We start from the raw sequence: 18,106 nt of genomic DNA, 5'->3' as shown, positions 1-18,106 counted from the left end.
AAACCCTCCCCTAACCCGGACAATTGTGCGCCGCCCCATTTGTCTCATGGTTGCGGCCGGCTGCGACAGAGCCTGAACCCAGAATCTCTAATGGCACAGCCTCAGACCACTGCGAAACTCGGGAGGCGGCTAAAATTATATTTGATTGTTTACTTTGTACTGACTAGGGGCTCTATTCAATCTGTATTTCTGAAGCGTTACAGATTTCTCTCTAGAAATGTTAACGGTAATTTCCAATTTAGCGGATATGCAGCATTTACCATCTCCATTAATGCGCTGCAGAAGTCTATATCGGCCCAGTGAAACTATTTTGTCTAATTCCGATTTTTCAGGGGGTGCTGCAGCCCCCTCAGCACCGCTAACTCCCACGGCTATGGCTGAGAGACATGTATCTTGTCAGTATGTCCATAACCTTTGATAGAGCCCTTGGTTGCCCCGACCCAAGTTATTGGGCGCGTTCGACGTTGCAGCCAACTTTAGAGGCGAGTTGAGACGGACTGCGAATCATCTTGCATCCTAAATAACTAGTCAATATTATTTGTAGAACAGTCTGTCACAATTTATCCATCATACATCACAGTATTAATGCTCTCAAACAGCCATTGACTGCAATGCCTCAGAGCATAGAAAACATGGTTGTGTTTGAGAACATCCAAACTTAGCTGACACTCACTGTGGTCTCCTTTACCTGTATCGATATGGACTCCCCAACTATATGCCTCCGGTCCACTTATATGCCAGTCCAAATGGGACAATAGTTAATACTAAGAACAGCCAATGGATGGTAGGAAGAGGATAGATTGATGTTTTTCTGTGTGTCCCTAAGACCTCTGCACTCTTCATTCTAAAGACAAATAGGATGTAAATAACTGAAAAACAAAGTTGGTTCATAACAAGCTTAAACAGGTTTGTGTATTATTATATAATGAGTAAATGCTCAGGGCCAATTATTAGTAGGCTATAATAAAAAATAAAAAAGCATTTAATATTTTATTTAATTTGTTGATGGAAAGACTTTATGGAAGAAAAACATGAAATGATTTCACTACATAATGAAATATGGTAGTAAAATAGATACATCCTTTTAAAAACCAGAGTGGAAGAATGCAACTGCATCATCACTTTAGAAAAATAATTTATGGATCAAACCAATCTCACCACAATCTTAGTTGTGTTGCATATTTGTCATCTGGAAAACAAATCTTAAAAAGCAGAGACATCAGACTTAATCTGAAAATAAGAAGCCCCCCAAATTAATAACTTTTTAAATATCATCAACCTTTGTGTTTGTAATTGCTTCTCAACGAGTTGAGTCCATTTTGTTCTTTAAAACCACTTCTGTCTATCCGGACTGCCTCTATCAGACACAGAATGGAATCCCTTTGCAACTCAAAGAGAGAAGTGTTTGAAAGACTGGGTATCTACCAAACATAACACATTTTTGTGTGATCCACATTTGTTCTAAATTTGCAGGGAGTGACATAAAACATCTGATTAAAATACTACTACAATTGAAATATCCCTCATGAACCCACCCCTATTTACCGGTAGAAGAAACCTCCAGGTATTCCCTGACTAGCCTGGTGCCAGATCTGTTTGTGCTGTCTTGCCGCCCTCTATGGTTATTGTCTTGACATTGACAAAGGTAGGAGTTGGCAAAACAGCACAAACTGATCTGGGATCAGGATATTCCCTGACAGCTCTGTCTAATAAAGACAGAGGCTGTCTGTTCTGTTCTTCTAGGCTGGCCGTCAAAACAAAACATGATTAAATCAGATCATGATAAAAAAAGATATATGTTTGAAAATAAAATTAACTAAAAACAGCAAAAGGGGCCATGCAGAGAGAGAACCAACTTCAGTCAGTCAGTTAGTTGTGTAGAAAAGCGATGGTCGGAGAGGGAGTTGCAGTAACATGCCACGGTGCTGAATGCATCCCAATCCCACATTTTATGTGACCTTACTGACGTTGGCAAGTAGTGGGCACAGCCCTTAATGAATGGAGGAACAGTATGGTCATCAGCTTCACAAGCCAATGAGGAGTGGAGTATTGCAGTCAATACCACTGTCATTCACACATCGCAAACAGTGTCCATAAGTCATAGGCTCTCCACTTTCCTTCATCATCTCTTTCTGTCAGTAGATCTGGAGGTAAGGTGTGGTGGCCCCGTCCCTCCACTTGTGGACCTTGTCTGTGATGGCCGTGCGACAGAGTGGACACGTCTTCTCCCGGTTAAACCACAGAGCAATGCACTCGTCACAGAAAATATGCTGTTATTGAGAGAGAGAAAATAAAACAAGCATCCTCAATCAAACCATACTACAGTAAAGCACTTACAGGCAGTACTGTATGTGTGTGTAGCCTCAGATACTAGGTTTCTAGTGCCTGGTAACTGGTTTTAAAGAGTAGAAAATACAAGTTCAAAAAAGTCTGCGATGTTTATTCTGCAGTAATGTGGTGGTGTGTCTTACCTGACAAAGGAGGGCTCGAGGGTTCCTGTACTCTGCCTGACAGATAGGACAGATGTCCCCAGCCTCACTGCACTGGCTCCTGGTGGCTGCTGCCCCTGTGTGCTGAGGAAGAACAACAACACATGTTACCAACCCACACTGTCAACAAACAACACAGATTCAAACTCCTTACAAGGATCCACATTATACTGACATGATCTATACATGAACAAGCTTTTCAGCATGTTCAAGACAAGTAGTCACTTGTCAGTCAACCCACATACCACCACTAAGAACATTTTTGACATGTTGATCTATTTAAAGTACTGTACCTCGCCATTGAGAAATAGCCTCACAGTCTTCTGGAAAGACCCCCACTGTCCATATAATCCTAAAAGCTGAATTGAAAAAGTAAGAGTTTAGTACATTTAAACAAAAGGTGTAAATAACAAAGAATTTCCTCTACTAAATGAGCCATTTTGAAGCATCCATCTTTGATCCATGATATGTGGTACAGTTGTAGGTCAGCCACCTTGAGTATGAAGTAGACCAGAGCCAGCAGGACTCCCAGGGTGAGGCCAGTGTTGCCATCCACCTCCTGGTAGGTGATCAGGTAGCGGAACCAGAGGGGGATGGGGGCCACAGACTGGTACACCTGGCCCACCTCTTCAATCAGCATGTACCACCGCCCCTGGGGACAGCGAGTCATGAGTGAATCAATGCTTTCAATGGGGATCAATGTTGATCCCCTCCAAAATGGTGAAAGATCACACCAAAAATCAGGCTTTTTGTATTTGAACAATATGATTGGCTGTTCATTCAACCATGCTCCTCGCGAGTCACAACTTCTTCGAGCACTGGAGCAGTACATAAATTGGCGCGTTCACACAGCACACGCAAGCTGTCCAGAGTAAAAAGAAGCACTCATCAATCCACTCACTGAGCTTATTCATTTAAGGGAAATTGATTCACAAAAGTAAAACGTTCAATAGTGAACATACTAACAATAGGCTAGCTAGTGGCTACTGTTGATAGTCTGCAAAAGGAAAACTACAAAAAAAAATCAATAAACACCTAATATTCTTGATTTATATATACACTAGATGACAGATAGGGGGCTCTGTTTTGATGCCACCTCACCTCCATCGTAGCACTCCCCCACCATTGTAAAAAAATATTTTGGATGCTTAGCAGGGTATAGCAGGATTTCGGTTATGAAAATGTGCCAGACATTTGAAGGGCAACATTTTCATTTACTGGACATTTGAGAAATTTACAGGACCCATTGGCCTATGCATTGTGTGGGCAACATGATTAGGGCGTCCACCCACGGTGCTCAGAATGACAGAAACCACATTTACATTATGGTAATTAGTCTTAACAGAACATGCAATTCCAGGATGCAATGACATGTCCTTAACACGAAATTTGAAGAAGTTCGAATAACTGTCCACATTACTTTTCTTCAGCCAACAAGATGAGTAAAGAACAGCAAAATCACTAGTAAATTACTGTCCAAAAACAAACTTAAGTGGCATTGACCCAACAATGATAAAGAGTGAATATGCGCAGTGTGCACTCACTAGGGATATGACTGATGCTCTCCTCTGGTGCCAATAAGATAGACTATAGGCCAACTGTTGTTCGCTCAATTGCTAATTTTGATAAGTAAAAGACAGATTAGTATTTTCATTGTTTTCTCTTTACAGAAATAGCAATTTGCTTTCCAAACTATGTTTTTCCACAATTGAATTTTGAAATATTGCGATATGCCTGGCTGGGCCTCTTTTCACAGACAGTCGCAACTCAACAATCATCTAGTTGGTAAGGCTAGGGGAAGCTAATGATCCTCTCTGGCCAAATAATGCTTTGGTAGCCTATTTTGAATGATTTTATTTATTTCTGTATTGACAGGAGTAAGCTAAATTAGGCTATACAATTTTGGCAATTTAATTCAATTTACTGAGGGAAAGCATAGCTTCCCCTAGCTTTATGGGCACACCGCCTATGAGCCTATGTCAATCTACTATCCCCCATAGTAGAAAAGTTGACCTATTCTATTAGTCAGCTTGTAGAGAAATAAATAGCCCAAACAGAATCTTGTAAAGTTGTGGGACGATAGATCCCAAATTCAAACAACCAGTAGGCCTAGGCTATATACATTTTATTTTGATTTTAAAGCAATGAGTCTGATGTAACAGATCAGAACCTTTAGCTTAAAATGTTGATAAACTATTATTTCTTAACATTATTAGCGCAGCAATGCGCACAAGGCAGTAGGCTACTGTCCATTTAGCTACCGGACAATCAAAGAAAGTTGAAAACCATAGAACATGAGATAAATAAGCTACTGGTTTCAATGTCATGTGGAAGTCTTTATAAAATAATTGCCTCCCCGGATATGGACGGATTTAGCCTAGACTACTTTGAAGCAGGGTAAAACATGCCTCATAATATGTAGTAAAACGTTCCTGTTTAAAACAATTAAGGGCTATATGTTCTCAAAATGCATACTGCCTCCAGCTCATTGCAAAGTGGTATGTGACGCGCTGATGAAGCCTGCCTTCCGTTGCCTACAGTATGCATATGAATGGCGAATAGGAAGCATGCTTCAATTACCAGTTGAGGGAAAAAAAGCAATTTTTAAACACACGATTGCATTTAGAATTGTTGCGCAATGATTGGGCTTATAAAAGCGCTGTCTGACAGATTTTCTGCCTAAATGCTCTGTATCTGTATGCTGTGTGTGTGATAAATTACGAATATACACATTTAATTTAACACAATTATGCAAATTAACCCATAGAGCGATTAGCATTTTTTATTTTATTGAACCTTTATTTAACTAGAACAAATTATTATTTACAATGACGTCTACCCCGACCAAATCTGGAAGACGCTATATTATTGACACCATATTCCATTGAATTAATATTAAGAAGTGTTAATTATTTGGCATCAGGAGAGCAAAGAGCATGGAAGAAAGCAGCGAGATATGCAACATAGCGTTATGTTTCTGCAAAATGTTCACGGCTAGCATGCAGGGCGCTTCATTTCGGTCGCACAGGATTCAGCCCCAGGTCTTCAGGGCTGAACCCCGGATGTTCTGAATGTCTACTGACGTCCCTGATATGGTCTAATTTCCTTGAAAGTCTACTAAAGTGAGACTTTGTTCTTGTGTGTTTCTTGGCCATTTACACTAACTAGGTTGTTTTTCAATGTTTGAGTTTGCCTCAACTGCTAGCGAAGACACATCTGCACACTGTCACTGATGGTTTGCTTGAATTCCCTCATTGCCACAGTAACATCCCACCCTTAAAGAGACAGCAGGAAATTTTTGTCTGTGTTATTTTGGTTAAAAGATTCAGGTCACATTTTTTTTTTGATATTTAGCAATTTACCACATCACTACAAAGCATGTTCATCTGATTTTTTTCTTGTTTTTTTGTAATTATTGCAGAAAAATATTTTGGCTAGTAAAAAAATAAATACTGTACGAGTGGCTAGATTTGTAAAAAATCTACCTGCCACAGTGGCTGGTGGACTAAACGTTGGTTTTAGACCCTGATTTTAACTGCACCATGTTTAGGACACTAGAAATTCTGTTCAGGCCAATAGATTTTTAGCCAACGAGCCCGACTGGGCGTTATCAAACAACTGGAGAGAGAGCATCCTTCCTTGCTTACCTGGGCTCTGAATGTTACCAGGTTAGATGGTAGCAGTAGGATAAGGCACTTGAACCCCATGAAGAAGAACTTGAGCATAAAGTTGGTGACACCCACCGCCCATAGGACCTCCCAGAAACCCAGGGGGTCAACAGCTGGGCTCAGGAAAATTAGGCTGAGAAAGAGAGAGAGGGAAAGATGGATGAGAGGATGTGGATTACGTATTATGCTCCCAGTCCTGATGTTTTTAATGTTTGTCGGCTTTGTGTATTAATCACACCACGCTGTGAAGCCAAAGGCAAATTTCCACATATTGCGTATAATTATTTTTATTCTATTCTGCTGTGAGCATGTAAAGTAAAGGGAAACTTACCAATAGTAAAGTGACTCAGCGAGAAATGTGTAGTAAAGCAGAAGTGTGGAGGACGCCAGGAAGAGGAGCAGCCATACGCACTCTATTTTTGACCGACGATCCTGAGGAGAAATACACTGAAGACAATCAGATTCAGATTGAGGTTTGAGTATATATTAAAGCACTGATGTACAAATTGAGAATATACAGTACCAGTCAAAAGTTTGGACACACCTACTCATTCAAGGGTTTTTCTTTATTTGTACTATTTTCTACATTGTAGAATAATAGTGAAGACATCAAAACAATTAAATTACACATATGGAATCACATAGTAACCAAAGCAAGTGTTAAACAAATCGAAATATATGTTATATTTGAGATTGTTCAAAGTAGCCACCCTTTACCTTGATGACAGCTTTGCACACACTTGGCATTCTCTCAACCAGCTTCATGAGGTAGTCACCTGGAATGAATTTCAATTAACTTCTTATGGCTGGTGGCAGTATTGAGTAGCTTGGATGAATAAAGGTGCCCAGAGTAAACTACCTGCTACTCAGGCCCAGAAGCTAAGATATGCATATTATTAGTAGATTTGGATAGAAAACACTCTGAAGTTTCTAAAACTGTTTGAATGATGTATGTGAGTATAACAGAACTCATATGGCAAGCAAAAACCTGAGAAAAAATCCAACCAGAAAGTGGGAAATGTGAGGTTTGTAGGTTTGCCTATCCAATATACAATGTCTATGGGGTCATATTGCACTTCCTAAGGCTTCCACTAGATGTCAACAGTCTTTAGAACATTGTTTCAGGCTTCTACTGTGAAGGATGAGGGAATGAGAGCTGTTTCAACCAGGTGTCTGGCAGAGTGCCATGAGCTCACTCAGGCGCGCCCCCGTGAGAGGTAGCTGCGTTCCTTTTCGTTTCTAAAGACAAAGGAATTCTCCGGTTGAGACATTATTGAAGATTTATGTTAAAAACATCCTAAAGATTGATTCTATACATCGTTTGACATGTTTCTACGAACTGTAATGGAATTGTTTGACTTTTCGTCTGGCCTGCGCGTCATGAATTTGGATTTTTGAACTAAACACGCGAACAATAAGGAGGTATTTGGACATAAATGATGGACTTTATCGAACAAAACAAACATTTATTGTGGAACTGGGATTCCTGGGAGTGCATTCTGATGAAGATCATCAAAAGTAAGTGAATATTTATAATGCTATTTCTGACTTCTGTTGACTCCACAACATGGCGGGTACCTGTATGGCTTGTTTTTGTGTCTGAGCGCCATACTCAGATTATTGCATGGTGTGCTTTTTCCGTAAAGTTTTTTTTAAATCTGACACAGCGGTTGCATTAAGGAGAAGTTTATCTAAAGTTTCATGGATAATACTTGTATCTTTTATCAATGTTTATTATGAGTATTTCTGTAAATTGATGTGGCTCTCTGCAAAATCACTGGATGTTATGGAGGCAAAACATTACTGAACATAACGTGCCAATGTAAACTAAGATTTTTGGATATAAATATGAACTTTATCGAACAAAACATACATGTATTGTGTAACATGAAGTCCTATGAGTGTCATCTGATGAAGATTATCAAAGGTTAGTGATTAATTTTATCTCTATTTCTGTGGTGGGATTAACAACAAGTTTATCTTTAAAATGGTGTAAAATACTTGTATGTTTGAGGAATTTTAATTATGAGATTTCTGTTTGAATTTGGCGCCCTGCACTTTCACTGGCTGTTGTCAAGTCGATCCCATTAACGGGATCTCAGTCGTAAGAAGTTTTAACAGGTGTGCATTGTTAAAAGTTAATTTGTGGAATTTCTTTCCTTCTGAATGTGTTGATGCCAAACAGTTGTGTTGTGCCAAGGTAGGGTTGGTATACAGAAGATAGCCCTATTTGGTAAAAGACCAAGTCCATATTATGTCAAGAAAAACTAAAATAAGCAAAGAGAAACGACAGTCCATCATTACTTTAAGACATGAAGGTCAGTCAATCAGAAACATTTCAAGAACTTTGAAAGTTTCTTCAAGTCGCAAAAACCATCAAGCCACCATTCTTCAAGTCGCAAAAACCATCAAGCGCTATGATGAAACTGGCTCTCATGAGGACCGCCACAGGAAAGGAAGACCCAGAGTTCTCTGCTGCAGAGGATAAGTTCACTTACCAGCCTCAGAAATTGCAGCCCAAATAAATGCTTCACAGTGTTCAAGTAACAGACACATCTCAACATCAACTGTTCAGAGTTGGTCGAATTGCTGCAAAGAAACCACTACTAAAGCACACAAATAAGAAGAAGAGACTTGTTTGGGCCAAGAAACACGAGCAATGGACATTAGACCAGTGGAAATCTGTCCTTTGGTCTGATGAGTCAATTTTTGGTTCCAACCGCCGTGTCTTTGTGAGGCGCAGAGTAGGTGAACGGATGATCTCCGCATGTGTGGTTCCCACCGTGAAGCATGGAGGAGGTGGCGTGATGGTGCTTTGCTGGTGACACTGTCGTGATTTATTTCGAATTTAAGACACACTTAACCAGCATGGCTACCACAGCATTATGCAGCGATACGCCATCCCATCTGGTTTGAGCTTAGTGGAACTATTATTTGTTTTTCAACAATTTGACCAAGAAGGAGAGTGATGGAGTGCTGCATCACATGACCTGTCCTCCACAATCACCCGACCTCAACCCAATTGAAATGGTTCAGGATAATTTGGACCGCAGAGTGAAGGAAAAGCAGCCAACGGCATATGTGGGAACTTTCTTATTTTTAACCTTTATTTAACTAGGCAAGTCAGTTAAGAACAAATTCTTATTTTCAATGACGGCATAGGAACAGGGAAAGAACGACTGATTTTTACCTCGTCAGCTCGGGGATTCGATCTTGCAACCTTCTGGTTACTAGTCCAACCCTCTAACCACTAGGCTACCTGCCGTCCTTCAAGACTGTTGGAAAAGCATTCCTCATGAAGCTGGTTGAGAGAATGCCAAGAGTATGCAAAGCTGTCATCAAGGCAATGGGTGGCTACTTTGAAGAATCTCAAATATAAAATATATTTTGATTTGTTTAACACTTTTTGGGTTACTACATTATTCCAAATGTGTTATTTCATAGTTTTGATGTCTTAACTATTATTCTACAATGTAGAGTGTGGCCAAACCTTTGACTGGTACTATATATTTTCTTCCGTTAGTGACTTACCTGAAGAAAGACTTGGGTTTGAATGTTCTTATTCGCATAAAGAAAAGTTGTAAACAAGCCAACTCCAACAGCTAGACCTACAACAAAGTCATGGAAGAGATGTCAGATAACCTTAAATAAATAGAAAATTGTTCCTGACTGTATATGTTATGATTACCTGACACTTACCTAGGGCATGCTGGATGACTAGTTTAGCACCGAGGATGATTATGAAAGGAAGACTCTTCTGAACCCAGCGGAAGAGGTAGCGCAGTTCTGAGAATGAGGTGCTGGGCTCCCCTGACTCCAGATCAGCTTCAGCTGGGTCTGTCTCACTGGGCTCACTGTGAGAGTGCTGGTGTCCCCCACCATGTGAATGGGAGTGGGAACTGGTTCTGGAACTGGCTCTGGACCTACGGGATGACGCCCCACCTCCTCCTCCACTGGGCTCCCCGGGCCCGCTGGAGAGAATAGGTACACGGACTTCATCACTGGTCTCTGGGATGACAGAGCCCCCGGTAGCCCCTGCTGGTGTCCTGGTCAGTAGCTCTGGCTGTATAGTCAGGGACAAGCCATTTCCTGCCTGATGGGCACCTAGCTCGCTGGAGTTAGGTTGCATCACAGTTGGTGATTCCCTCGATTTCAACGTTCTTCTGGAATCACTCCAACAAATACATTGTTTGAGGTAAAGAGGAGAGACAGAGTATATAGCCTAGTTATAATGTGCAGATGCTAGCTAACAATCTTGCTAAGTTAGCTAGGCCTAGGAGAGAGTGGGGTAAGTTGAGACAACCTTGTTTTTAGGAAACAAACAAAATTAATAATTTGACCAAATATTTAGGAAGATGTCATCATTCCATGGAGTCTGTAAGGAAGTAACCACATGGAAAAAGTGGTAAGCAAGTTAGGTTTTCACCAAGTCAAATTAACTTATTGTGTTAGTAGTTTCATGATTCTTGTATCTTAACCAAAGTACAGAATTGTAAGATTGTTCTATAAATCTTTTGGGGTCTCTATAAGCTTCCATATGAGGTCCTAAACCTAGCACCTAAGTGCATCATTGTAGCTGTGTGGGCTAAGATAGTCAAATGTTTGCCTTGGGGTATGTTGAGCCAATGCCCATTGGGCAAGTTGAACAATTGAAGTGTTTTCTTCCCAGGCGTAATGCAAGACATTATTGCTGGGATATGAGGTAACAACAGGGCCTGACCTATGTTGAAAGTGTTTTAAAAAGTACAAAGTGTTTGCTAGGTGTTAAGCCTGTGTTAAAAGGTGCTTAAAATTATTAAAAGACAAAAAAGCGATTGTGATTAATTGTGTTTGGGGTAAGTTTTTTGGACAAGATATGTTCCCAAAACTGTAATGTTTACATTAATTCTGATTATTTCCAGGGATACACAACATTCTGAAATATATGTAGATATCGTTGTTAGAAATAATGCTATATTCCCCGTGATGGAGTGATGCTGAATGTTAAAACAAATCGCTAAACTTAACCCAGCTAGATCTGCACTATCATCTCGAATTTATGTGCTTTCCCGGTAATACACTGGTGTCCCCCGTGCACCAGCTAGTACATAAAGCATCCTCCGTTCAACCGACTATTGCGCAGATCTACCGGCCACCTACTACTAGGCTACTCCCCTACTAGCTAGCTACAGGTTGTTGTTGACAACTTAATAACGTTAAACCATTGTAATGAAGTCTAGCTAATGTTACTTGGGCTGGATAAATTACAGTCAGAGATTCAGGACTGTGTTATCACCAGTAACGTTATATCAATACCCACTTTTGTACCAGTCTAACAACTGTTTTCTCTTTTGTTTACATAAGGAGTGACAATTAGCTAACGTTTGGTAGCATTTAGCTAGCGAAACATAACTTTGTGACAAGCTGTCTGATCAACATTACAATTGACACTGACAGCTCTTTGGCAAAGTGAAGCTGTTGACATTGATGAGATTAATGGCAGTTACTCTAGCTAATCTATATTGTTCGTTAGACTTCAAGTGACAAATATTCTCTATCAGCTAGCTAGGCTAACGGTATGTCATTTCATTAGCAATGCAAGCAAAAAGGCTTTAAGTACCTGTCATACTGAGTCCGAAGTTTCATGATAAGCCACCGTTCTCCATCTAATACGCAAAATTAACCAAAAATGTAAATAAAATAAACGATCTAAAAACAAGCTAAGCCATAAGCCTATCGTTTGGAAGACATCTTGAATACGACAGGCGGCAGCTTCAGCGTCGCGAACTGACGTAAAATTGGTCAAAGACGAAAGAGAACACCAGAGAAACACCTCAGCGAAGCAGTCAGTGAATGGGAAATAGACAAATAGATTGTTTTTATATTTACTTCTAATGTGATGTAGGCTAAGCAACAAACATTTATCCCATAAATCAATCCCCTTAAATTCATTTTTGTTTCGTGAACCTCTACGCCAGAAGAACAGGTAGGCTATAGTCACAGGCTCAGTGTCAGATATGTTTTCATCCCCTTTGGTTAAGTTTAGGGCTGAGGTGAAGTAATCTGATCCTAGATAAGCAACCACCTTGAGCGTCCCCAACTGCAGTAGGCAAGTCGACAACAGACATCAAATTACCATTACCTTAGTGTATTTCTGAGTGACATGTTGTATTGCGGGCATATTTCCCCTGTGGCAATGTCTGTCAACTGGTGATGTTACAATATGATAAGTGCTTAGTTGAGTCATATTCAGAGCCCCCCTATGTAGTTATTGTTCTCTGTTGATGCTTGTTTAATTGGTTGGTGGTTGGCTTTCTAATGGAAATGTTACAGTATTATAATCTGTCCTATGATCTTGACTAAAGCTCTCAAATGTACAGGAAGGAAATATTTTTTAAAAATACATTGAGGTGCTGTGTGACTTTAATTATACATATTTAGGGGTGTTTTGAAGTGCTATGATAGCATTTTAGGATTTGTAATAGCTGTGCAGGGTTCAACATTTCACCCTGGGCTGGGATGCTATGAACATTGATGTCCTTGCATGTTAAATTAACATGCAAGAAGCAAAGAGCATTGAGAAATGTCTCTGTATGCAGTGTATTGTTATTTCCTGATCATGCAGTACTGTATGTTTGCTCTATGCTTCTGCAGTGGGCAGTGGATCAAACCCCTTCAACAGTGTTCATTTACCAGAGGAAACAAGCCCATCTCATCTGAACCTGAACAGGCTGTTAATATTCCTCTATTACCTGGGTCTATAGCCTCGGTCCCCTGGTGCTGCTGGGCCCCATGCCAGCCATCTGTTCCAGCAGGCACGGTTGTGCTGGGCTCATCTGCAGCTAAGGCCAGTAGCAGGTGATCTCCCATTGTGTAATGGATGAGGCCTTCCCGCTGGAAGAGAGGGCAGCTGCCAGAGTGATACTCAGATTTATTTAGAGATGTTCATTCCCACACATTCTCCAGAGACTTGAATGATTTAACACACAACAAACAATATGAGCTCATGTAGAAAACCAAAACATTTAAAGGATTTTATCACATCATTATTGTATGATCATACATATGACCTGCATATTCTGTACCTAGGCTAGCCATACACATACTGTATAGATACTGTATGACACCTCTATAAGCGGATAAAACATGTTCTGACATGTTGTCCATCTTTAAAAGTCCTAAAGTATACTTCTTTCTCAATAAGCATCTTCCACAGAAGAATCTCTGCAAATACTGTCTGTGATTGATGATATACTCCTCTGTAACCCCTCTCTGACTTATTTCTCTGAGAGGTTGTATTCTTTATTCTAGGTCTCCGGGGTTGCCTCTACAGTGAAGCACAGGCTAATATGAGCTGCAGCGCAAGCCTAGCTAGCTGTGCCCAGTCATCATCCTGAAAGGAGGTTAATGTGGTGTGGCTGTGAGTTACTTCCAGTTCCCCTGCCTCTCATCCGCCTGCCTGCCTACTCACTGCCATGTAATTGTGTTATTACGTCGTAGGATTGTCAGAGGACTCCTGGGCCCCAGTGAAGATGTCTGAGCACGGAGCAGCAGTGCCTGTGGAAGTTAACTTGACATATAAATTGCTATCTGACTACCGGGAGATAGATAAATGCATCTCGCCAGAGAACAGATGCAGGGAGCAGTGACCTGACATCGCTTTTGACAGACTCTATGTCGTCTCTTTCGCTTCCCCCCTCGTTTTCTTGCTGTCTCTCTGTTCACTTTGTCAGCTGCTGTTTCTTCCTTTGATATCTTTACTACAAGAGTTGCCACTGATGGAACAGTCTGAACCATGTTTGCCATGGGCTTACTGGGCTTTGTAGGAGTAGAGACAGGTTGGGGACAGTTGGTTATGCATTGTGGTGAAGTGACTCATGTTGTTGAGGTCACAAGTCAGGTCACAAACGTCATTATGAATATTTTGGTCAAATGCATATTGAATTAGCCTGGTCTCTTTGTGCTGTTTTGCCAACGCATATGATGGGACTAAGCTAATGGTGTATAACTTTCCCAGATGCTTAGCAATGACCTCGCAGTAAGAAAAGGAACCATCAGATTACAGTTACATTGCATTCAGAAAGTATTCAGACCCCTTGACTTTTTCCACATTTTGTTACATTACAGCCTTAATTCTAAAATTGATTATATCTTTTTTTTCCCTCACCAATCTACACACAATACCCCATAATGACAAAGCAAAAACAGGTTTTTTGACATTTGTACAAATGTATATAAAAAACAGAAATATCACATTTACATAAGTATTCAGACCCTCTACTCAATACTTTGTTGAAGCACCTTTGTCAGTGATTACAGCCGCGAGCTGATCATGGACTACAGGAAAAGGCGGGCCGAACAGGCCCCCATTAACATCAATGGGGCTGTAGTGGAGCGGGTCGAGAGTTTCAAGTTCCTTGGTGTCCACATCACCAACAAACTATCATGGTCCAAACACCCCAAGACAGTTGTGAAGAGGGCACAACAATCCTTTTCTCCCTCAGCTGACTGAAAGGATTTGGCATGGGTCCCCAGATCGTCAAAAATTTCTACAGCTGCACCATCGGGAGCATCCTGACCGGTTGTATCACCGCCTGGTATGGCAAATGCTCGGCATCTGACCGTAAGACACTTCAGAGGGTAGTGCGTAAGGCCCAATACATCACCGTGGCCAAGCTTCCTGCAATCCAGGACCTATAAAATAGGCAGTGTCAGAGGAAAGCCCATAAAATTGTCAGACTCCAGTCAAGTTTTCTCTTCTACCTCACTGCAAGCGGTACCGGAGCGCCAACTCTAGGACCAAAAGGCTCCTCAACAGCTTCTAACCCCAAGCCATAAGACTGCTGAACAATTAATCAAATGGCCACCGGACTATTAAATTGACCCACCCCCTCCATTTGTTTTGTACACTGCTGCTACTCACTGTTTATTATCTACGCATAGTCATTTCACCCATACCTACATGTACAAATTACCTCAACTAACCTGTACCCCCGCACACTGACTCGGTACTGGTACCCCCTGTATATAGCCTCGTTATTGTTATGTTATTGTGTTACTTTTTATTATTTTAATTTTTTTACTTTAGTTTATTTGGTAAATATTTTCTTAACTCTTCTTGAACTACACTGTTGGTTAAGGGCTTGTAAGTAAGCATTTCACGGTAAGGTCTACACTTGTTGTATTCTGCGCATGTGACAAATAAAGTTAGATTTGATTTGAATCTTCTTGGGTATGATGCTACACGCTTGACACACCTGTATTTGGTGAGTTTCTCCCATTCTTCCCTGCAGATCCTCTCAAGCCTTGTCAGTTTGGATGGGGGAGTGCGCCTCCATCCTCCAGCTCTTACAGTGACAGTTAAAATCCAGCTATGTTTGTGCAGCTGAGGAGACAAAAGAGTTGACGACTGATTGATAGCCTGTTAGTTTGTAGAGATGTTGTTGTTGTATGTGTGTGTGTGGCTTTTTGAGGTCACTCTTACAGCAGTCTGGAGACCCTCCAGTTGGCAGGGCATTGTGTACACGAACACCCCATCTGTTATTTTGCCGCGTGGTGGTGGACTGGGCAAGGTAGGACCAACAATGCCAGATAGACACATCCCAGCTAGCACATTTGGTTCTTTGGAAGTTGTGTGAACATATGTTTTTGTTTTCATATTGGTTGTGGGAACAAAGCCATATGTTTCCTGACCGGTAAAACTTCTGTGAACAGAAGTGAAAATGTTGCCTGTTCTGGGAACATTTATTTTTTGTTTGCAACTTTTCCTGGGAGAACAATATAAAAGAAGAAATATAGCATGTAAGTCAATAATTGTTCTATGGTTGTGTGTGTGGGTGAGCGTGTCACGGCCGTCGAAAGAAGTGGACCAAAGTGCAGCGTGGAGAGCGTACATTTTCCTTTTATTTAAAATGTCGCCAACAAACGAAGAAACAACCGTGAAGCTTACAGGGCTATAGTGCCACTAACAAAAAGTCAACTACCCACAATCCCAAAAGGGAAAAAGGCTGCCTAAGTATGATTCCCAATCAGAGACAACGGTAGACAGCTGTCCCTGATAGAGAACCATACCCGGCCAGACATAGAAATATAAATCATAGAAATAAAGAACATAGAATGCCCACCCAAATCACACCCTGACCAAACCAAAAAGAGACATCAAAAAGGCTCTCTAAGGTCAGGGCGTGACAGATATCGGATTATTCTCCAGTATCATGCTTAATTACACCAACAGAAAATACATTTAGTGACACAATTTGGAGAATGGTCAGAGCGCATCTTCTGGACCTGAATAAAAAATATAAACTTTACCATTACAAATGTAGACATAGAGGACAGAGAAAAGCCAACAACCTATATAATCTGGGATGCCTTTAAGGCCTTTTAGGGGGAAAGCCCATAAAAAATATTTACAAGGTAAAGAATAAAATAACTTAAGCAGGAATACAATCTTTTACTTCTGAAGAGAGCCAACAACTACAGTTTAAACTCAAATAAGCATACTACTTCATGACAAATAAACCTGGTAAATATCCCGGAGCTCTCACAAAAAAAACCCATGCTAAACCAGTTATAATTTTAAAATATAAAGAAAATAAGCGGTAATTAGAAACAATGCAATTAATGACAATTGTAAACATTTCTATGCAAGTATATATAAATCAGAATTAACAAAAGTGGGACGGATCCTAAAGTCTTCTTAGACTCAACAACTTTGAGCAACTGTCAGCAGGCAAAAAAAGAATAGTTAAAAACAGAGATCACCCAAGAAGAAATATTAGATACTGTTAAAACATTTGCACGGAGAAAGAATTCTATTAAACATTTTTTTTATTTTTAACAATAAAAATATATATAAATAATTTAGCCCCCTTTTTTGTGGTATCAAATTGTTAGTAGTTACTGTCTTGTCTCATCGCTACAACTCCAAAACGGGCTCGGGAGAGACAAAGGTCAAGAGCCATGCATCCTCCGAAACAACCCAACCAAGCCGCACTGCTTCTTAACACAGCGTGCATCCAACCCAGAAGCCAGCCGCACCAATGTGTCAGAGGAAACACCTTACACCTAGTGACCTGGTCAGCGTGCACTGCGCCTGGCCCACCACAGGAGTCGCTAGTGCGCAATGAGACAAGGATATCCATACCAGCCAAACCCTCCCTAACCCGGACAACTGTGACTGTGCTTCACCCCATGGACCTCCCGGCTGCGACAGAGCCTGGTGGCACAGCTAGCACTGCGGTGCCTTAGACCACTGAGCCACCCAGGAGGCCCTCTATTAAACATTTTGGGACAAAGTCACCCCCTATTTACACAAATGACAACACATGTCACTTAATTCAGTACTTTCTAATTCCATGTATCAAACCGTTATTTCAGTTATATTAAAACCAGGAAAGTTCGATTTATGTCTCATCAGACCACATGACCTTCTTTGCCCTGCTGATCATAGACCCATACGTTTAACAAATTGTGACAATAATAAAGCTCATAAGGAATAGAATGACAAAAGTCTTACCAGACTTGATACATACAGTGGGGAGAACAAGTATTTGATAACCTGCAAAATCGGCAGTGTTTCCTACTTACAAAGCATGTAGAGGTCTGTAATTTTTATCATAGGTACACTTCAACTGTGAGAGACGGAACCTAAAACAAAAATACAGAAAATCACATTGTATGATTTTTAAGTAATTAATTAGCATTTTATTGCATGACATAAGTATTTGATAACCTACCAACCAGTAAGAATTCCGGCTCTCACAGACCCGTTCGTTTTTCTTTAAGAAGCCCTCCTGTTCTCCACTCATTACCTGTATTAACTGCACCTGTTTGAACTCGTTACCTGTATAAAAGACACCTGTCCACACACTCAATCAAAATGCTTTGTAAGTACGAAAACCTGCAAAATCGGCAGTGTATCAAATACTTGTTCTCCCCACTGTATCTAGCAAACAGGGTCAATTAAAA

At 40.7% G+C, this 18,106-nt stretch overlaps 1 protein-coding gene and 1 long non-coding RNA gene across 5 annotated transcripts; one reads left to right on the top strand and one right to left on the bottom strand.

Annotated features, from left to right (window-relative positions):
- Nucleotides 1-971: 971 nt before the first annotated feature.
- Nucleotides 972-11,934, bottom strand: rnft1 (ring finger protein, transmembrane 1). Of its 4 annotated transcripts, none has more exons than XM_055873126.1 (9): nt 11,757-11,934; nt 9,857-10,532; nt 9,689-9,765; nt 6,489-6,589; nt 6,137-6,290; nt 2,983-3,141; nt 2,783-2,848; nt 2,472-2,573; nt 972-2,270 (listed from the first exon to the last, which is right to left on the bottom strand). In XM_055873126.1, the coding sequence occupies exons 2-9, from the start codon at nt 10,284-10,286 to the stop codon at nt 2,136-2,138; spliced, it is 1,224 nt and encodes a 407-aa protein (XP_055729101.1). In that variant the 5' UTR covers nt 10,287-10,532; nt 11,757-11,934; the 3' UTR covers nt 972-2,135. The 4 variants fall into 4 exon arrangements, with proteins under 4 accessions (XP_055729101.1, XP_055729085.1, XP_055729094.1 ...); XM_055873110.1 differs by having other exon boundaries at nt 9,857-10,329; XM_055873119.1 differs by having other exon boundaries at nt 9,857-10,320.
- Nucleotides 11,930-15,359, top strand: LOC129817675 (uncharacterized). Its single transcript, XR_008753751.1, has 2 exons — nt 11,930-12,122; nt 12,791-15,359. It is a non-coding gene; the product is annotated as an uncharacterized LOC129817675 (long non-coding RNA).
- Nucleotides 15,360-18,106: the final 2,747 nt, after the last annotated feature.

Source organism: Salvelinus fontinalis, chromosome 2 (genome assembly GCF_029448725.1).
Source record: "Salvelinus fontinalis isolate EN_2023a chromosome 2, ASM2944872v1, whole genome shotgun sequence".
NCBI lineage: Eukaryota > Metazoa > Chordata > Actinopteri > Salmoniformes > Salmonidae > Salvelinus > Salvelinus fontinalis.
The sequence above is the reverse complement of the archived record's forward strand: the minus strand, read 5'-3'. Positions and strand labels throughout refer to the sequence as shown.

What these genes read in the sequence shown, in the direction of transcription:
- rnft1 (XM_055873110.1), bottom strand. Translation starts at nt 11,782, where the DNA reads ATGAAACTTCGGACTCAGTATGACAG. An exon ending in AAACCCAAGTCTTTCTTCAG is followed by an intron (nt 6,590 to 9,688) that starts GTAAGTCACTAA and finishes ATTTCTCCTCAG; the next exon opens with GATCGTCGGTCAAAAATAGA. An exon ending in CTCGAGCCCTCCTTTGTCAG is followed by an intron (nt 2,271 to 2,471) that starts GTAAGACACACC and finishes TCTCAATAACAG; the next exon opens with CATATTTTCTGTGACGAGTG.